The sequence below is a fragment of the Rhamphochromis sp. 'chilingali' genome, assembly GCF_963969265.1.
Source record: "Rhamphochromis sp. 'chilingali' genome assembly, chromosome: 20".
NCBI classification, from domain to species: Eukaryota; Metazoa; Chordata; class Actinopteri; order Cichliformes; family Cichlidae; genus Rhamphochromis; species Rhamphochromis sp. 'chilingali'.
Window position 1 is genome coordinate 4,884,515 of NC_137947.1, and position 17,694 is coordinate 4,902,208.

General features: G+C 41.5%; 1 protein-coding gene across 1 annotated transcript; it reads right to left on the bottom strand.

Annotated features, from left to right (window-relative positions):
* Positions 1-2,572: 2,572 nt before the first annotated feature.
* On the bottom strand, positions 2,573-16,488 carry rel (v-rel avian reticuloendotheliosis viral oncogene homolog). The gene is made up of 11 exons (XM_080869292.1): positions 16,072-16,488; positions 15,618-15,656; positions 13,896-14,035; positions 13,640-13,788; positions 12,761-12,852; positions 7,066-7,206; positions 6,290-6,394; positions 5,892-6,110; positions 5,730-5,795; positions 5,555-5,629; positions 2,573-5,470 (listed from the first exon to the last, which is right to left on the bottom strand). The coding sequence occupies exons 1-11, from the start codon at positions 16,076-16,078 to the stop codon at positions 4,641-4,643; spliced, it is 1,863 nt and encodes a 620-aa protein (XP_080725418.1). The 5' UTR covers positions 16,079-16,488; the 3' UTR covers positions 2,573-4,640.
* Positions 16,489-17,694: the final 1,206 nt, after the last annotated feature.

Here is a 17,694-nt window from a genome sequence, read left to right on the forward strand (position 1 = left end):
ATGGTTCTATGTACCTTTTTTACTCAGAAATTGTAAGTAATCAATAACAAACTACTGCACTATTCCAAAGTGTTTGGGACAAACACCGTGGCCACTTACTCAACCTACATTGCTCAACAATATTCAAGTCACTACATTTCCCCTGTTGTGCAACTGGTCAGTCCTGATTTTGTCCATATCATGTGCAGAAACCTGACCTACAGGAATACTGAATAAAAGTTGTTTTTCTTTGTTCAGCAGTGACAGTGTTAAGGCAACGCAGCCAAGCTTGAACTTAGCATAGAACAGGGATGGAAAATGGGGAAGATTGTTAGCCTGGTTTTGTCAAAATGTGACAAAACACCACCACAACTAAAAATACAATCTCTACAAGTCTGCAAAAATGTTGTTATCTTTAGACATAAACCATGTCTGATTCGAGTCTTTTAAGTTAAGCTAAACTAGCTAAACCAATCTTAACGGTTAAATAAAAATAAATGTCTTCGACAGAAAAAGTGAGACTTTGCCCAAATAGGGGAGATCATTTAAGTATAACATTCATTTTAACATTTATGTGATAATATGCCACACTACTGTTAAGCTGAGAAATTCTCCTAAACCATTCACTCTTGTTAGCTTTTATGCTAAGCTAAGCTAGGCTCGCACTTTTTTTCCACTTCACTCCGCATGCGAGCCTTGTGCTTTGCGCTGGGAAGAGGGGGGAGGGGCAGTAGTTACACTCACAGTAGCACAGGAACAGAGCGGGAGGGAAAGAGAGAGAAAGAGAGCCAGGGACAACAATGTCACATTAGAAAGGTATAGTAATCATCCACAACTATTTTTAGTTGAGGATGATAAAGGATTCAGAAAGTTTATTCATGCAGGCTCATATGACAGAGAATGTACATCTTCTTTTTGTTTTCATATTTTAATTTATATTTAATTGTGTTGTGGTTTGCAGTGTTTTGTGTTGTTTCACTTTAAATTTGTTTAAAAGGAAAAATTTAAATAGTTAAAAGTTGAAATGTGAATAGTTGTTTTTTGTATTATATGATTTATTTATTAAATTTTATGTGGAGTGAATAAATAAAAGTATATTTACGTTGCCCCTAGAGACAAAGCACCTACAAAATCCGAAGCAGATAAAAACTCCGGAGCACGTATAAACTCCAAAACACGTAAAAACTCAGAAGCACGTAAAAAACTCCAAAACACGTACAAAAGACAACAGAAGTGCTCCAGGATGCTAGGCGCAGTGTTGAGCTTTTGTTACCTACTGGCTACAAAAGCCATTCAAGTACCAGCGACCGGATTTGGTGTGTGTTAGTAACAGGTAAATGAACATTTTTTTTTAAATTATTTGAATATAAATGGGGCAGCACGGTGGCACGGTGGTTAGCACTGTTGCCGCACAGCAAGAAGATCCTGAGTTCAATTCCACCATCAGGCCGGGGTCTTTCTGTGTGGAGTTTGCATGTTCTCCCCGTGTTTGCGTGGGTTCTCTCCGGGTACTCCGGCTTCCTCCCACCGTCCAAAGACATGCAGCTTGTGGGGATAGGTTAATTGGATAATTCAAATTGCCACTAGGTGCGAATGTGCGAGTGAATCTGAGTGTGAATGGTTGTCTGTCCCTATGTGTTAGCCCTGCGACAGACTGGCGACCTGTCCAGGGTGTACCCCGCCTCTCGCCCTATGACAGCTGGGATAGGCTCCAGCGCCCCCCGCGACCCTGAAAAGGATAAGCGGTAGCGAATGGATGAATATAAATGAGTGCATGTGTATAAATACACAAACAATTTAATTTAAATGATCTAGGTAGCTCTGTTTTGGAAGTTCAGTTAACGCTAGAAATGTGTTTTGTATTTTGTACGTGCTTTTTGGAGTTTGTACGTGCTTTGTCTCTAGGGGCCACCGCATATATTTATATATAAACATATATAAATAAAACCACTTTTTTTTTTACATTAGTAATTCCTTTTATATTGTTGTTAATAATAAATTAATTAAAGCAAAACAACCTAAAGAGCCGGTTCAGAGCCGAAAGAGCTGGATCTTTTTAGTGAGCCGAGCCAAAAGAGCCGGTTCTCTAAAAAGAGCCGGAAATCCCATCACTACTAAATATCAACATGAGGATGGACTCGGTCTAAATTGAAAGTTAAGAGTCATGTGCTTCAGTCTACTTATTGTTTTGTTGTTGAGACACTAATTATTCAGGAAAACATCCTCTGACAGGCTATCGACCCCTCATTATTGTCTCAAGAAAAATCACAGTGCCACACCCTGTTCATTAAATTTTTATATCTACACTATTAACTGATGTTTAATCTGGGAATTTAGCTTTAACACAGCTATTCAAATTGGGTTATTTAAACTATATTAAGGTTTTTATTTATCACATTATCACATTAAGGTAGCACTGGTGGATTTAAAATGTATTTCTTTCTGTCATGTCCAGTCACATCTATGCCTTCACACAATATCACGACCATCTATGAAATAATATGCCCATGACAATGCATAATGTTTGCAATGAGCTATAACATTTTACCATTTACAATATTATAAATAAATAATAAACAATGACAAAAATATTTAGAAATGACCGACTTTGTTTATTAAGAATTGATCTCATAGAAAAAATCAAAACAAATAAAAAACAGCAAATCTTACAAAGTAGTCATCAGAATATACGTTTATATTTTAGACCATAAAGCTTTTGGAAGGCCTACAAAGTTTGTCTAACATCAGCTTTGTGCCGTCAATGCTTTAACAAGATACTTTCAGTGATGTTTCAGAGAACATCGGCTGAATACATAAAACAATAAAACTGACATCTTTATCTATAAAACATCTGTTAGAAATGCTCTGAGAACTCTGAATACATGCAATCTCTGGTATGACATAGTCATTACAGAGGAAAGACACAGCTGAATGTGTTTCCTCCCACTTCCTCAATGGAAATTTCAGTACCTTGCCATTTCTTGAGTGTTTCGGCATTGGTATTGCTGTAACTCTCAACTATGGCTAACATGTATGTACAGAGTGCACTTAACAGTAAATGCTTTGGTACCAAATAAAAAAAAGAAAACAAAAATCAACAAAAAAGTATTGTACTATAATTCATATGTATGAAAATTTTACAAAGAGATCAATAGTAAAACAATAAGCAATATATTCCAGCATTACACATGTAATAGGTGGATTCACGGGTGGTAAGTCCAAACGGTGCAGAAACCAACAGTCCTGTCTGCCTCTTCATTCTGGTGCCAACTAAGAAAGGAGAGAGGGCCAGCGGCAGTCACCATTTTTAGATTCCACTGGAGGTTCGTTTTAGACGGGATGGATCGGGACTTAGCCCGGGGATGGGCAGAGCTCCTAACTCCGGCCGCCACAGTGTTGTGCTTCACACGCGTAGCCATAATCTCGGCGTCCCGGGGACATAAGGCACCACCCCGCTGCCTCTCAATCCCCTGCCGTGGGCCTCTTGGCGAGGAACTACCTTCCGTCAACACCAACACGGACCTCTCTGCTCAGCCCCGATCACTCTCTCCAGTGCGCGGTCATCCGCGATCTTCGGTCTCGTTCTCCTTTGCCGCACGCCTTGGGCCTCTGTGCCGCTCTGCGCGGCCGTCGCCCACACTGGTTACCACACCATGTCTCTCCCCTTCTCTCTCTCACGCTCTCTCTTATTAAATAGCTGTTGCCAACCCCAGGTGTGCCAGGTTAATGATCAGGAGGGGCGGTGGAATGGGCATCCTCCCAGAACAAATCACATAACAAAACAAAAGCATGCAAAAACCCAACAAAATAAAACACTACGCGCTAAAAAAAATATCAAAGAATAAAACACATCACTACATGCAAGAAAATAAAAATACCAAGTTAAACTTTGTCCATTCCACTTTATGACATACAAAAACAATAAATTTACTTCTTTGTTTTCTCAAGATCCAAGAAACCTCAAACAAATCATTTATGTTACAGTATATTGGTAGTAATTCTAACTTTACAAAAAAATATTCAAGAAAGAAAGTAGTACATTCACTTCCTCAAAGGCATAACTTTGGCTTGGAAGCCAACGCTACTGTTTTTTTCTTTTATAGTCATTAAAAACATGGATCGTCCACTTAAAGATTCTACCCCCTAAAGAGACCAGATGAATCACTTCAACTGACTAGTATGGTGAACACCAGCAGCTGAAAGCTGAACCCCCACAAATAAAAGGCTTGTTAGACAAGCAACAACAAATCACAGGTTACAAGTTGGGGCTGAACTTTACAGAATCCCACTGTACAGAATTATGAAACAATGCATCACCAATTTAAATAGGACAAGCACTGGGAATAGCTTGTCTCCAGTTTTTCAAGAAACTAAATTTACCTGATAATGTTGATGACTAACTGGAAGTAAAGACCAACCACAAGGTACCATGTTGTTAGAATCAGAATCAGGAAGTACTCTTGCTAACCAATCAAGTGATCAGTAACCAGTTGTATCTCTGCGAAACATTGCCTAAGGCTGACTGACTGTCAATCATTTTGGTCCCACTGAGGTAACAACCCAAGCAAAGGCCTACTGAGCATAGCAGGGCCAGCGTGAGTAAAGAAATTTCTGCTCTCCTTTGAGCTGCTACTGTTTAAAAAGAAGAATTTGAGCAGCTTTCAGTCATTTTGATTCATCCAGTCCTCCAAAGTTGCATAGTGGGCTTCTGCAGTCGTGCCGTTGTTTACGTAAGGACTATGGAGATTTTTGATGGCAGTACCGTCTGGCCGCATTGGATCTCTGTTGGTGCCATTGCTCATTGGACGGGGCAGCAGGTTAGTATACGTATTTCCTTGACTTGGGGACTGCATGAGGGGAGTATGGCTCTCTTGTCCCACTGAGATCTGGGACTCCTGTTTCAACTGGAAGCACGGCTGAGGTGCTCCCGCCATGTTCTTCAGAAAATCATTCTCTTCTATTCCCTCTAAGAAAGGGAACGACCCTACCCCCTGTGATCCCCCTCCACCTCCAGATCCATTAAAGGGGTTCGGAACTGAACCCATGGTAGTAAAATTGGACCACTGAATACCTTGGTTCTGGCTGACCAGATGGTTCTGAGCTTGGTTTGGAGTTTCTGATCGGAGCTCCTCCCTTTGATTCTGCTGGTGGAAGAGCTGCTCTGGTTCTCTCATTACAGGGGCTTGAGAACCTGTATCCAAGCACTGCAGGTCCCGCATGGAGAGCTGAGGGAGGGCATTGTTCTCACAGCTGTTGTGGTCCACACGGTGTTGGTAGCTGCGGTTCGGTGGCTGTTGCCTGCTAACAGGACGTGGCAGATTGCTGGCACCTGGGTTTATGGTGACTGTGTCCATAGAGAGCGTTGGATTGGAATTCGCCCATGCATGGCTTAATTGTAGATTGGGTGCCATTAGATTCTGAGGAGCCTGTTGATAGGCTTGGGTGAACATAGAAGGTTGCTGTTGTTGTCTTGGGTATGCATTGCCCATGTCTGTAAAAAAGAAAAGAGTTTTAGTTTCACAGCAATGAAGTATATCGCCATCCTCCTTTTTATGATGACTTCAAACGTAGTTACCTCTTTTCAGGTGACTCATGGTACTCTGTGGTACTGCCTTGGGCCTATTCATTGTCAGACCGCTAAAAGGACCACCTAAAAAGAGACGGGAAACCTTAGCTGCGATGCAAACTTCGCAATCACAAGTAATCATATCACATGAGGTGTACTATATATAAATTGCCACATTGCTTACCTGACAATCCCGATATCTTCATCAAGTGCTCTCTTCTGCGCTTTTTCTCATTGTATCCATAAGGATCTGATGGAAAAACAACAATATTAACACTACGTGAGTCTAACCGAGAACTAGGTGCCACTAGTAAGCCCCCGCAGAAATAAAGCGATTGCTGCTCACCTTTGTCATCAGGCAGATACCGGAAATCCATTGGTTCACTGACTTCCTGATCAGAGGGCCGGCGTAGCTGCATGTGCACGGTCACCGAGTCCGTTATGGACGTGTTGTGGTAGGGCGGAGTCTTGAACACGATGGCAACTTGGCGATGAACATCAGCCTGAGAAAAGGAGCCTTTGGCCTCCCAGCCATCAGGGGAGAAGAACCGCACCTCAATGTCATCTGGAGCAATACAGGAACAGAAAAGTACATCAGCATGCAAAGAGACAGGCACTATGGGTGTGGAAGGTAAACTAAATCAGTGGACTGAATAAAGATGAAGAAAGAGAAAACAGATGCAAATAAATTTAGTACAGTGTGCAAAAATGCAAAGGTCTATAGTGCAGAACATTTTGATGTACCTTTTTGTACTTTGTCACACAGTAGGAAGATTTCGTCTCCTCCTCTGACACTTCCGCTATTTCTGTTGACCCGGCAGATCCTCAGCTCTGCAGTGTTTGGGGCCCCTGGTAATACAAAAAACAAGTTCTAAACACACAACGCAACAAATACTACAAGTTACAAGTTGCTCAGTACAAAAACAATATAACCAGGATCTGCTTTTGTTGACACGGTGGGCCTAGCTTAAAAAGCTGCCTTGGTTTTGAAGAACAATCCTCATTCAGTTTACAGCTAAAGCTTCAGCAGGTTGAGTCACATGTCACATGCCTGGAGCGAGAAGAGGAAGTGCTCCATGGTAACAGTGTTGTTTGAAGGTTGGTGTGTATAAAGAACTTCCCCTTTCTGTGTGTTTGTGTGGAACAGTGAACTAGTTCACCAACTGCAACACTTGAAACACTAGTGGACACACGTACACAGGTCTTGCAAAAAGCACTTGCATTCACATATGCTGCAGCTGCTGGTACACACTGTATGTACAAACACGACTACATGTGTCACTTCTCAGTACTTACACAGTACTGTTATACTCACACAGGAAAGGGAATTAAGTATGTACTTAATCTTATATAATCACTTCTTGAAGTCTGCTGTTATCTGAACTCTACAGGTGTACAAAGCTGACCTTGGGGAGCCCGTGTACTTGTCAGGGCAACTATACGGCTATTTCATTATGTTCTCATGCAATTGCATGATGTGACGTCAGTGTATTTGACACAGACGGCGCTCGGTCACTCACTGTTGTCGTAGATGGGGTTGGTGACGATGGGGTTAAGCGCTCGGGTGTAGTGGCCGTTCTCATCCTGCAGGAAAACCTGAATGCACAGGCGAACCACATTCAGGTCGTACTCCTCTGTCTGCAACAGCTGCTCCCGTGGCACTACGATAAAACACACATCAGTTAGATGAAGCTGGTAATAAAGCAAACATTCAGAAATATAAACTAAGAAACATTTACACCAGACTTTCCCTTTAAAGGGCCAGTGCAAGTATTACCTGGTGGTTACTGTGGACCTAATTTGTAGAGACTGTTAGCACCCTTAGCACCTACCAGGTTACTGGCAAACCAGCAACATTTAGAGTTGCAGTTTGTTTAATGTCCAGCCTTTTCTTTTTTTAAAATATAATTTATATTTGTGTGGAGCACAGCTCTTAAGGATGGATGACACATAAATTGAAACGTAACATGTTCTAGTTTCTCTGACTTTGCCTATTTAGCATGGGGATAAAAATAAATGCCAGTCATTATGTCTTTTCTTTTTTGTTTCAGTGAAACAATATTTCATTATAAAAAAAAAAAGCTAAAACCTGCAAACTGGATAAACATCGGTCATTGTGACTAGTAAATGTCATCTGCTATTGGCTCACTGATATAGGTTACCTAGCTGCACACTGAAGTACCGACATATTTCAAACCATCAGCACAACTAAATACTTGCATTTCAAGTGCACACCATTGTTGAACAGACGTTATTACAGCAATAACAAAGGCATGCTATAAGCATACGCTCCTGCTTTGAGAAACAGGCAGACAGTGTAGTTATGCAGTCACATCTGTAGGCTGTCCACAAAACCTCACCTTTGGATCAACATAAAAACGTCACAGATAAGCTTTTTCAAACGTCCTCAGCCTACATGCTCATCTGCATCACCCGCCTTCAGAAGCAACACGCAAACACACACACACATAACACACACTCTATACTGAGAGACGCCCACGTGCCGACACACGCACGCATGCACAGAGCAGGCTTTCACATCTACCTACTTTCTATCTTCCGTGCTCATGAGGCCATCCCCACCTACAAAGTGTCGCCACTGTGACGCTCCACACGTCACCTCAGAGTGGAAACAAGTATGCGCCTCTGTGTGTGTGTGTTTGAGTGTCTACACCGCACATAAGTAAAGAGATGAGACTCTCCTGCACGAGTGACCAGGGAGCCTCCTGACGTATGTGAAAGTGGTGTGACATGAGAAAATATCTTATAAGCTTTTTAGTTTTGATTCTTTAGTAGCGTCTTACTCTGTATACTCAAGCGTGATCATTTTTTTGTTATTTTAGGCATATAAGGTGGCAATTATATGTGCAAAACCCAAACAATACAACTGCAGTCACACATTAGCTGTGTAGGGAAAGTCGTCATCCTTAGTGGGCATGCTGAGTGCCAATAGTGAGCCAGCTAGCTCTCCTGCTCTGTCTCTGCATGTGCTGCTGGCACCGGACATTAATCTTCTCTAGGTTCACAGTCTGCTTGTGTTTAGTCAGAAGTAATCAGATTCATGCTGTGAATCTGACTTGATTTCATAGCAGTAGAAGCAACAAGCAGGGAAGAACATGACATGTGCCTTGATGTGTTTGTTTGTTTGGGTTTTTCTGAGCCAGAAGTGGGCTCACACCAGGTTGCTATGAAGAGGTAAATTAGCTAAACACATAAAGAATTGTTTTATGGACACCATGACTGCAGCCCGTAGTAATGTTATTGTCATTGTTGAAGTTTTAACGCAAGAGTCTGTGCTAATTGACTTGCTTTTCCGCACCTTTTCGCCTGTGTGCATGACTACCATTCAAGAATTTTGTATTTATGTGGCATAATTAATACGAAGCATTTACCCGATGAGGGATTTACTGTTAGTTTAAAAAAAAAAAAAAAAAACTTCATCGGCACAGTCAGATTAAAAAAAAGCAAATTCCCTATAATGCTTCTTTCTGGTCTGGTGCCAGTGTACTCTATCAACGTAACAAAACATTATTACAAGAGAGCCTCTAGAAGGAGGTAGCGTAGGTCTCCTCATTGAGAATGCACGACAAATCCTGCTAGCTTTGGACGTCTAATTGGTCTCAAATACTCTGTTCTGCGGTGTGGAGCGCTGCTCTGTTGTGCAGCTTTCTGTTGGGTCATCAGGTTTGCCTACTGTAGGTGGCAGAGACACGCAGTGAGTGGAGAAACTGAAGGAGGGAGAAGTGAAGACGAAACCGTCAGAATAAATATTGATGGAACATGCTGTGTTGGTCTGCGTGAGTGTTGGTGGAGTGTCGCTGACAGAGGGAGAAGCTTGGACGGACAGGTGCAGGAAAGTGGGTTGTAGGTAGCAATGGTGGTTGATGTTTGAGAGTGTGTGGTGGAAAGAAACTGGGCCCAGGGTCATAAGATACACTGGGCTGCAAGGGAGGGGGGGGTGGGTCATGTTCAGTGACAGCGGAGGGGGGGGGTTGCAGGTGGTGGGGGTGGTATGTGGCTCCGAAGGGGGGGTGTTCAGGGTAAGTGGTTATTATGACTGTGAGAGCAGAGTGTAAAAGTGAGAAAGACGGGGAGGCAGGTGCCAAGTCTCACCACAAACAATGTCTCCACTGCATGACTCACAATTTCACCACGTTTTAGGACGTGGAGCTTTTGTGTCTGGCTGAGGCTGAGGCAGTCGCTACATGAGAAGTCTGCTGTTGCATCATATAACATTATATGAACGTGTGTGCATTTACAGCACATGAGGAAGTTTCGTTAGGGAACAAAAATAAAAGCGGACCGTTTGGAGCCGAACATGATGGAAGTTAGTTTAAAGGACAATCACTGCACCTTAATCCTCTTCGGTAAAATGTTCATTTTTAAACAGCTTATTTCTAATAGAAAACTACTGTCTGCAGTGCACTGGCAAATGTGTACATGTCCACTGATATTCAGACATAATTTCACAATTAAATCTGCAAGAAATTGTGATCGTGCTGTGGCTGAATCCGATAGAGTTGGGATAAAAGCAGGATCTGTGAGATTTTCAGTTTGCGAGAAGAATGGTAAAATTCAACGCCGGTAACTTCACAAACAAAAAAATCAAAGGATGTTTAATTGAGTAGTTTTCCACTTGTTTGCAGAAGATATTTCAAAACCACAGGCTTCAGCAGAATTGTACAGGCACTTATCTGAAGCCCCGCTGTGCATTTTCTTTGGTTGTCAGTGCGGTTATAGCCACATGTATTTCTTTGAATTAATATGGACGTCGTCTTACGGCAGATTTATGTCCCGTGTGAAATAAACAAACACTTGCCAGGTGTGCAACCACAATGTTAAAATGTGACGGAGCGGTACTACAGAAAAATCTACTACGCCCTACTCAGGATGGCTGTTTGTCATCACTCGTGCAGGTGAGGGGAGCTTTGGGCCAAGAACGGACAGTGCTCACAGAGAGTCTTTTGAAAGTGCAGATGCATGTATTCACAGACAGGGAGGGGAAAGTGCCTCCAACCCCCCCTACCCACTCCACCACACCCCATCCTAACACAGGAAGCAGCTGAGTTTCAGAGCAGAAGTGAACTTAAGAGAAGGGAAGGTTTGAGCCATGTGAAAAAAAAGAGACCTCAAGCTGTCCATCGCACACGTCTGTGGCAATAAATACGCCGGGTTTCTGCAGCTAAGGACATTTTAACACAAGTGCTTATAGTGGGGCTTCTATATGGCCTGACACAACAAGTAGCTCAAGTCTTTTAAGGGCCAAGTGGCTATTAACAGGGGTAAGAAACAGAGATATGATCATATCTGAGTCAGTGGTGACAGGTGCTAAAAATGTCAGCCTTTTCATATCGTGCAGGACACATCTGTGTCCCTTGCATATTTTGGTCTGCGAGAGCGCTCAGGCTAAGACAATTATCAGGTAAAAAGACTACAAACAAGTAAAAGATGTGCACTTTACAGCAGGCCCGGTTTTAGTAATTAAAGGCAATTCAAATTGCTCTTTATTGCCACTTGCTACCATGCAAATGTACTCAGTGCACTTACACGGTTTCTTTTCTAAAACAACTGTGAGAGCTGAGATCTAAACAAAAGCTAAAAGCACACTCCCTCCACAGTTTTACAGACCTGTAAAGCACCCTATTCTACTTTTATCATCATCTCTCAGGGCTGGGGAACCCCCTCGGTCCACCCCCTCCCCCTTTTAATGAATCCTGCATTCCCAGCTCTCACGTGGCATCTCTGCACTGTGCTGAATTGAGCAACTGTAACAAAGAATGGGGAAGTAGCTCAACGCCTGTTTGTACACGAGAAGTGTCTGTCTGCTCTGGAGGACCGCAGAATGAAAGCACAGAGAGGAAATGGCATTGCTGTAGATAGCGCGGTGGCAAGAGAGCGGATTTGTGACTTGATGTTAGGAAAATCTGCTAAACTGCCTGAGAACTAGGTCAACCAACATTAGAAAACAATTCTTGTGAATTGTTTTTGAAGCTGCTTAACAGTAACAAGATCAGGAAAAGCAGCAGCAACAGGATTGATATTTATATTTTACCCACATACAATTCCATTTGCTGTTTTGTCAACTGCTGACTTTAGCGTGGATCATCCACTGGGGAGATGACAATATCAGCTAACATCAGGCTGGATATTATACCAGCAAAACTCTAGTTATTTATCTATTATTTCAATCACACAAGCGTTTGCACTTTTATTACACTTTAGCTGTAGCTACACATAAGAATCATAAAGCTAGCAAAGAATCTCTGTATGTACATTAGTGAATATTACCTGCTGCAAATGTCTGGTTATACACAATAACTCTGAAGCAGAAATACCACTGAAGTTAGCTGGATGTGTTACTGGACATAATGCTGGACAGGTTTCTTTGAAAGGTAACAGTCTTGTTTTAATTTACATATTGGCGGCACAACAAATGCTAGCCTTATCCTCTGGAGTACTAACACACTGCTTAGTAATTTACTTTTTGCTAAGAAAGAGTGTAAAAGACTCCAAGACATTCTGTAATTACTTTTTACCAAGTCCTGTAAAGCTCTGTTAATTTACAACTCCGCTGACTTGTTTGATACTTTATTAGGAGCTAGAAGGTTATTAGCCTGTTAACTACTACATGTTCTTTTAGATTAGTCCCTTGGGATTGAAAAGAGGGATTATATGAATAACTCATTTCAAATTCTGCTCGATGGGCTACTATTAAATTAAAAAAAACCAAAAACATTTGCAATCATTTATGGTTTGCAAGCCTGCAAAGATTGACATATAGTTTCACAGAGCCGCTAGCATTGCTGTACACTCAGAACTGAGATTAGCTTAACTTTACACGGCTAATTTGGATTAGCTCATTTTCATGGCTGCAAGGTGCCTGAATTTAGGCCCATTAAGGCAATAAAGTCAACTTATTTTCCAGCTTTTACAAATAAAGGTAACATACAAATATGAAGGCTGTCAATTTAACTTAAATGATTCTATTTGGGGGAAATTGTACGGTTTGGGTGAGTATTTTCAACTGCGGCTTAATACACATTTGGGTTTCAATAATAAATATGTAAATAAGTAAATATAACATATCTACCAATTTTTTTTATTCAGTTTTTTTTTTCATTTTTGTCTAAAAACATGTTTTTTTCTCTCAAACATAAATAACACTGACCCTTGATGTAGTTATAGAGCCACCGTATAAAAATTCAGAGCACTCACCATTGAAAGGGTTGATTCCTCTGGTGATCCTCTGTATGATGGCCTCTTTCACTTCTCTCCTCCTCACACACTGGATACCCAAATTCTGGAAACTGTAAGAAATTTAAAAAAAAATGTCATGAGGAAAATGACAGCACTCAAACATGCTGAATAAACCCTGAGTGAAGGGATCTCTAAAACTGTAAATGAACTCAATGATTTTGTTGTGCTTAAAGGTCAAAGTAATGACGCAATTACTCTCACCTATCCAGTCAGACCGGCACATTTTTCAGTAGTAAAGAAAACATTCAGTAATGAATCTACTGGATTAATTCTGTTTGTTTACCCAGAAGGCCTGAAATTCAAAATGATTCTGTATTTACTACAGAAGTCTGTTTGGGATTTGCAAATTATACACACCAAAAGATACTGACTCATTCACACACTCACACACATGCTCCAGCACTCACACACGCGCAAAATTTTGTTTTCTCTCTCTAACACACAGCAAATATGGGTGATGTCACTTGGGGAATTCCCATATTGCCATCCTCACAGACATGGGTCGACAAATATGCTTTGTGTGTGTGTGTATGTGTGTGTGTGTGCAGTGTGCTGTAAGAGTTTCTTCAGCTGTGTCTGAGAGGACATCAGTTTACACATGATGCCTCCCGAAACCATCAAGCGAAAGACGAAATACTGTTAATAGAGAGCAATTCGGTTGTGCAGTGAGTGGCTCTGTGAGTGCGTCACAGAGAGAGTGGTTACTTATTTCGGTGAAAGTGTGCTGATTAAGATTGAGACTAGGGCTCTCAACGATAACAACTGGCAGCGAAGTAAGCAGACGCTGATAAAGAGCGAGTTTGGACAGGTGGAGGCGACCGTGGGAGGAGCACTCACGCGATCACTCTGCGGTCCGGGCCAAACTCGGCCTCGTAGAATCCATCTTTGCAGTCCTTTCCCACCAAGTCGTGCGGATGTGGTCGGTACGGCTCGTTCTTCGTCACCAGGTAAACGCGCACCTTTCCCTTCCCGCAGTAATTCAGGATCTGAGGAGAAGGAGGAATGGTGTGCGTTCAGACGCATGTAGAAAGACACATGCTTAGGTGCTTCTACGCACAAATACACAGGTTACACAGGAGGATTGGGGTCGAACCTGCAGGCTGGGGTACGTCCTGTTGTTGTCAGAGCTCTTCTCTCCCGGGATGCTTCCGGCTGAGCGACCCTCACACTTGTACCTGAAGCGCATTCCTCTCTGCTTGGGCTGCTCGAAGATCTGAATCCCTGGCTCAGGCACTAAGGAGGGGGTGACAACAAGCAGACGATAAACAGATTTGATAAGACGACAAAAGAAAACCCGAGTGTGAATCTGACACAGTTATCTGCTTTAGTTTTTTCCTGTTTGGGCTGCCACATGAGTGGTTTGGTGCTGGGAGGCAGGGGGCTCAAAACCTACATCTAACACTCAAATTTATTTTTCTCAGCAAACATTTCGACATGTCGCAGCAGTAAAAATGCAGCTGTACAGGATAAAAAAATTGCTGGCTGCTTTCCATTTAGCTGCCTCAGTTTCAGATACAGTCATTGCCTTCTTGGGAACCATGATTTTAGTGACACCTGAACCTTTCCCACTATGTCGAGCCTGCTGTGAAAAAGCTTTATTATGGTTTAATACTAATTATTTAAGTACTGGTCTATGAACCTTAAAAGGAACCTATTAGGCCATTTCCTTTTTTTATTTTATATACTCTAACAATTGTGAACCTTCATATTAAATCTAGTGATTTACATCAGCACATGTGTAAATTTTTACTTCAGACTGCTTTTAAGGCTCCATTTTAGAAAGTTCATCTTGGCTCTGTGTGATGTCACTGAGAGCATCTATCCCTAATATGGTCATCTCATGCAAACAGTTCTGGCTGTGCGCACCTACTGCTGTTCCCTTTCTGAGGGGCAGCAAATGTCTCTTTACACGAAAAGGGCCTAAAACAAAGGGCCTGCACCAGTGTGATATTAAGAGGCATTATTTTGAGAATCAAATCATGTTAAGCTATTTCAGTAGAATCTGAGACTAAAAATATGGAAATTAGCAGGTCTGTTAGAAAGTGATTTCTACATACTAAAGATTGCTGCATGAACAGACCTATTGAATTCAACCCAGATGTGTAGAAATCTTTCAGCTTTCAAACAACTTAATGCTGATAGGACGTGACTGCAAATCTTAACACAAGTGTTAACTCAGAAAAGCACATTTCAGCCGTTCGGCATAATGACAAGGCATGAAATTTGTTTCCTCAACCTTTTTTTTTTTTTTTCTGGGAGGAAATAAAACCGACCCCACATGATGCCCGTGCAAGAGAGGAACTAAAACTGATCCGGGAAGCGTTTCAGTTTTTGCTGTACACTGTTTCCACTGAAGTAACAACACAAAACGTGGTTATTTTTGGACATGACAGCAAGCACACAGATCAGAGTGCTGCTTGTTATTCCGGCAGGCCAGTATGAAACAAGTCAAGTAACATTTTTTGAAATGATTAAGAGAAAAAAAAAGGAAAAGAAAAGAAAGAAAAGTGGCCCAGTCAAGTTTTTCCCTGATCACTTTTCAGTAACTGAAAGATCATGAGGCTCAAGCGCACTCACTACACACTATATAAACACACAGACCGGTAAAGACAAAGATTACAAGAACCTCAGGCTCTCTCACATCCTTACAACATAAGTCTGAAAATACAATGCTTACCAATAAAACAAAAAAGAGGAAGTGAAAAGACACTGTTCAGTGAACCATCACCCCCCCCCCAACACACACATTTCTGCACTTTTAAGTTTTAACCTGTGAAGACTATTTTTGTCAGGAGCACAAATGAAATTGACTTACGTAGGTGTGCTTCGTCCCGCAGCACGGAGGACATAAGAACTGGGGAGGAAAATGTGACACAGAAAAAATTTAGGCAAATAGATATCCAAATCACACACAGAGGAGTTGTTCTGTGGCAGTAATGGCGCTATTGCTAAAACTGGTCTTGTAAGCCCAATCAGTTTAGCTAAAGCTGCCCAACCAATAACACTGCTAGTCATGCAACAACGAGGAAGTTCACAGCATTCAGCAGTGACAGTACACACAACCAGTGTCGAATACTATCAAAGTCAAGAGTAAGTACTCCAGTTCGTGGTGATACTGTACAGCACGATGACCTATAGCCAGTACTACATTTTCGACTTTTTGACTGACACAGGTACACAGGTGTGGTTATTACCGTTTGTTTCCTACCCGCTCACTCTACACGTTTATCGCTGTTATTACACAGGAAATAAAAGGTGTTGCTACTCACCGTCCATGATGCAAACACTCTTTCACTCTGTCACGGGTTATTGTGTCTTGGAGAACCTCGGGCTGAATGAGTGACAGCGGGCAGAAAACTATTTTTTGTCAAGACACTAGCGGGGGAATTCCCGTCCGTCACATCTGATCTAGCCAATGAGAAGCTTCCGTGAAAAAAAGGGGCGGGGTCCAGACGATTCACTCTCAACTATGCCTCCTCCCTGCCCGGTCGCTCGAGGAAATGCACGGCGCGGTCCACGGGGGTCGGTCCTTCAGGGCTGGAGGTTAAAGTGGGTGGCGGAAGTGCGAGAATGAGGGTGGGCTCATACGTAAAGAAGAGCCACGCAACAGCAGCCGCAAATAAAGAACACGAAAAATTAGAGATAATAGAGATAATAGATATCAATTAGGGAGCACCACACGCACAGCCACTGTGTGTTTACATATACACACTGTTGTACACAGCAGCCGTATATATAACATATACAGCAGATATGAGTACTGAGCGATACCAAGTAAACACAGGAACAGTGCTGTCACTACCAATACTGATACTTTTAACATATAACGGCGGTAGGGGAGAGCAAGTATGTCATGATTTACGAGATGAATTTGCAAAATTCTGAACACATTTGAATGACCACCAAGTCACTGTGATTCTTTACTTTACACAGTAGTTAATACAACAAAACACACAGCTCAGCTTTTCATGTATGTTGTATCTAGGTTGTAAATGCGCTCGTCTCTAAAGCACTTTTTGTTGGCTTCTGCTGTGAACCTGTCCTTTCTGGGCTTAACTAAGCATCTCTGAGATATCCTATATGTTAAAATTTTAAGTTTTAACATATATTTCAACAGAAATAAGTCTATCAGTAAAAATATATTGGTTTAAAGTTAAGTAAATGTGCAAAATTTTATGACTCTGTAACTTACTTTGGTGTGGCATAAATGGGAACACAGAAAAAAAAAAACTTATGAAAATACAGGTAGAAGTCAAAAATTTCTTTATTCCTTCACATTTTCCAAAATCATCCAGTAGGCCAGATTGAATTCTTTACCAGCCGATTCTGGACCCTATGCCATATGTTTGAGGTGTATTTTCTTAATTTCTGGGGGAGGAAAAAAAAAAAAAAAAAAAAAAATCGTATAAAACAATTTAGTGGGTTACATACTGAACTTAGAGGATCAAAGCAAAGTTATTATTGTTGTAGTACCAGTATCAATCCGATACCACTACCAGCATTGGTATTTATACTTTAATCAGCCCAGCTCCAGTGTTTTCTCTGCTGTTTTGTAGTTGATAGTGTAGGCAATTGGCTATTCTTTATTGAATCTGCAGCTCAGAAAAACATCTGGTATTTGTTCATGACTTTTTTAGCTTTAGAGTTGCCAGTATGCAAGTTCTCAGGTTAAGCTGCCGCACTAAGTCACATTTGCAACCTTTATGACAAGCTGAACGCTCTGTGCAAGCATGAAATTCAAATTGATTTTATATTTCTTCTAGATGATTAGAAAAACAGTACATTTGTGAGAAAGTCTTAGTGAGATTCAAGGTTTTTTAAAGATTACAAATATATTATGTTGAGGAATCAAAATGATAATGGGAAACACAAGGTGAAGGATGAGGTCAGCA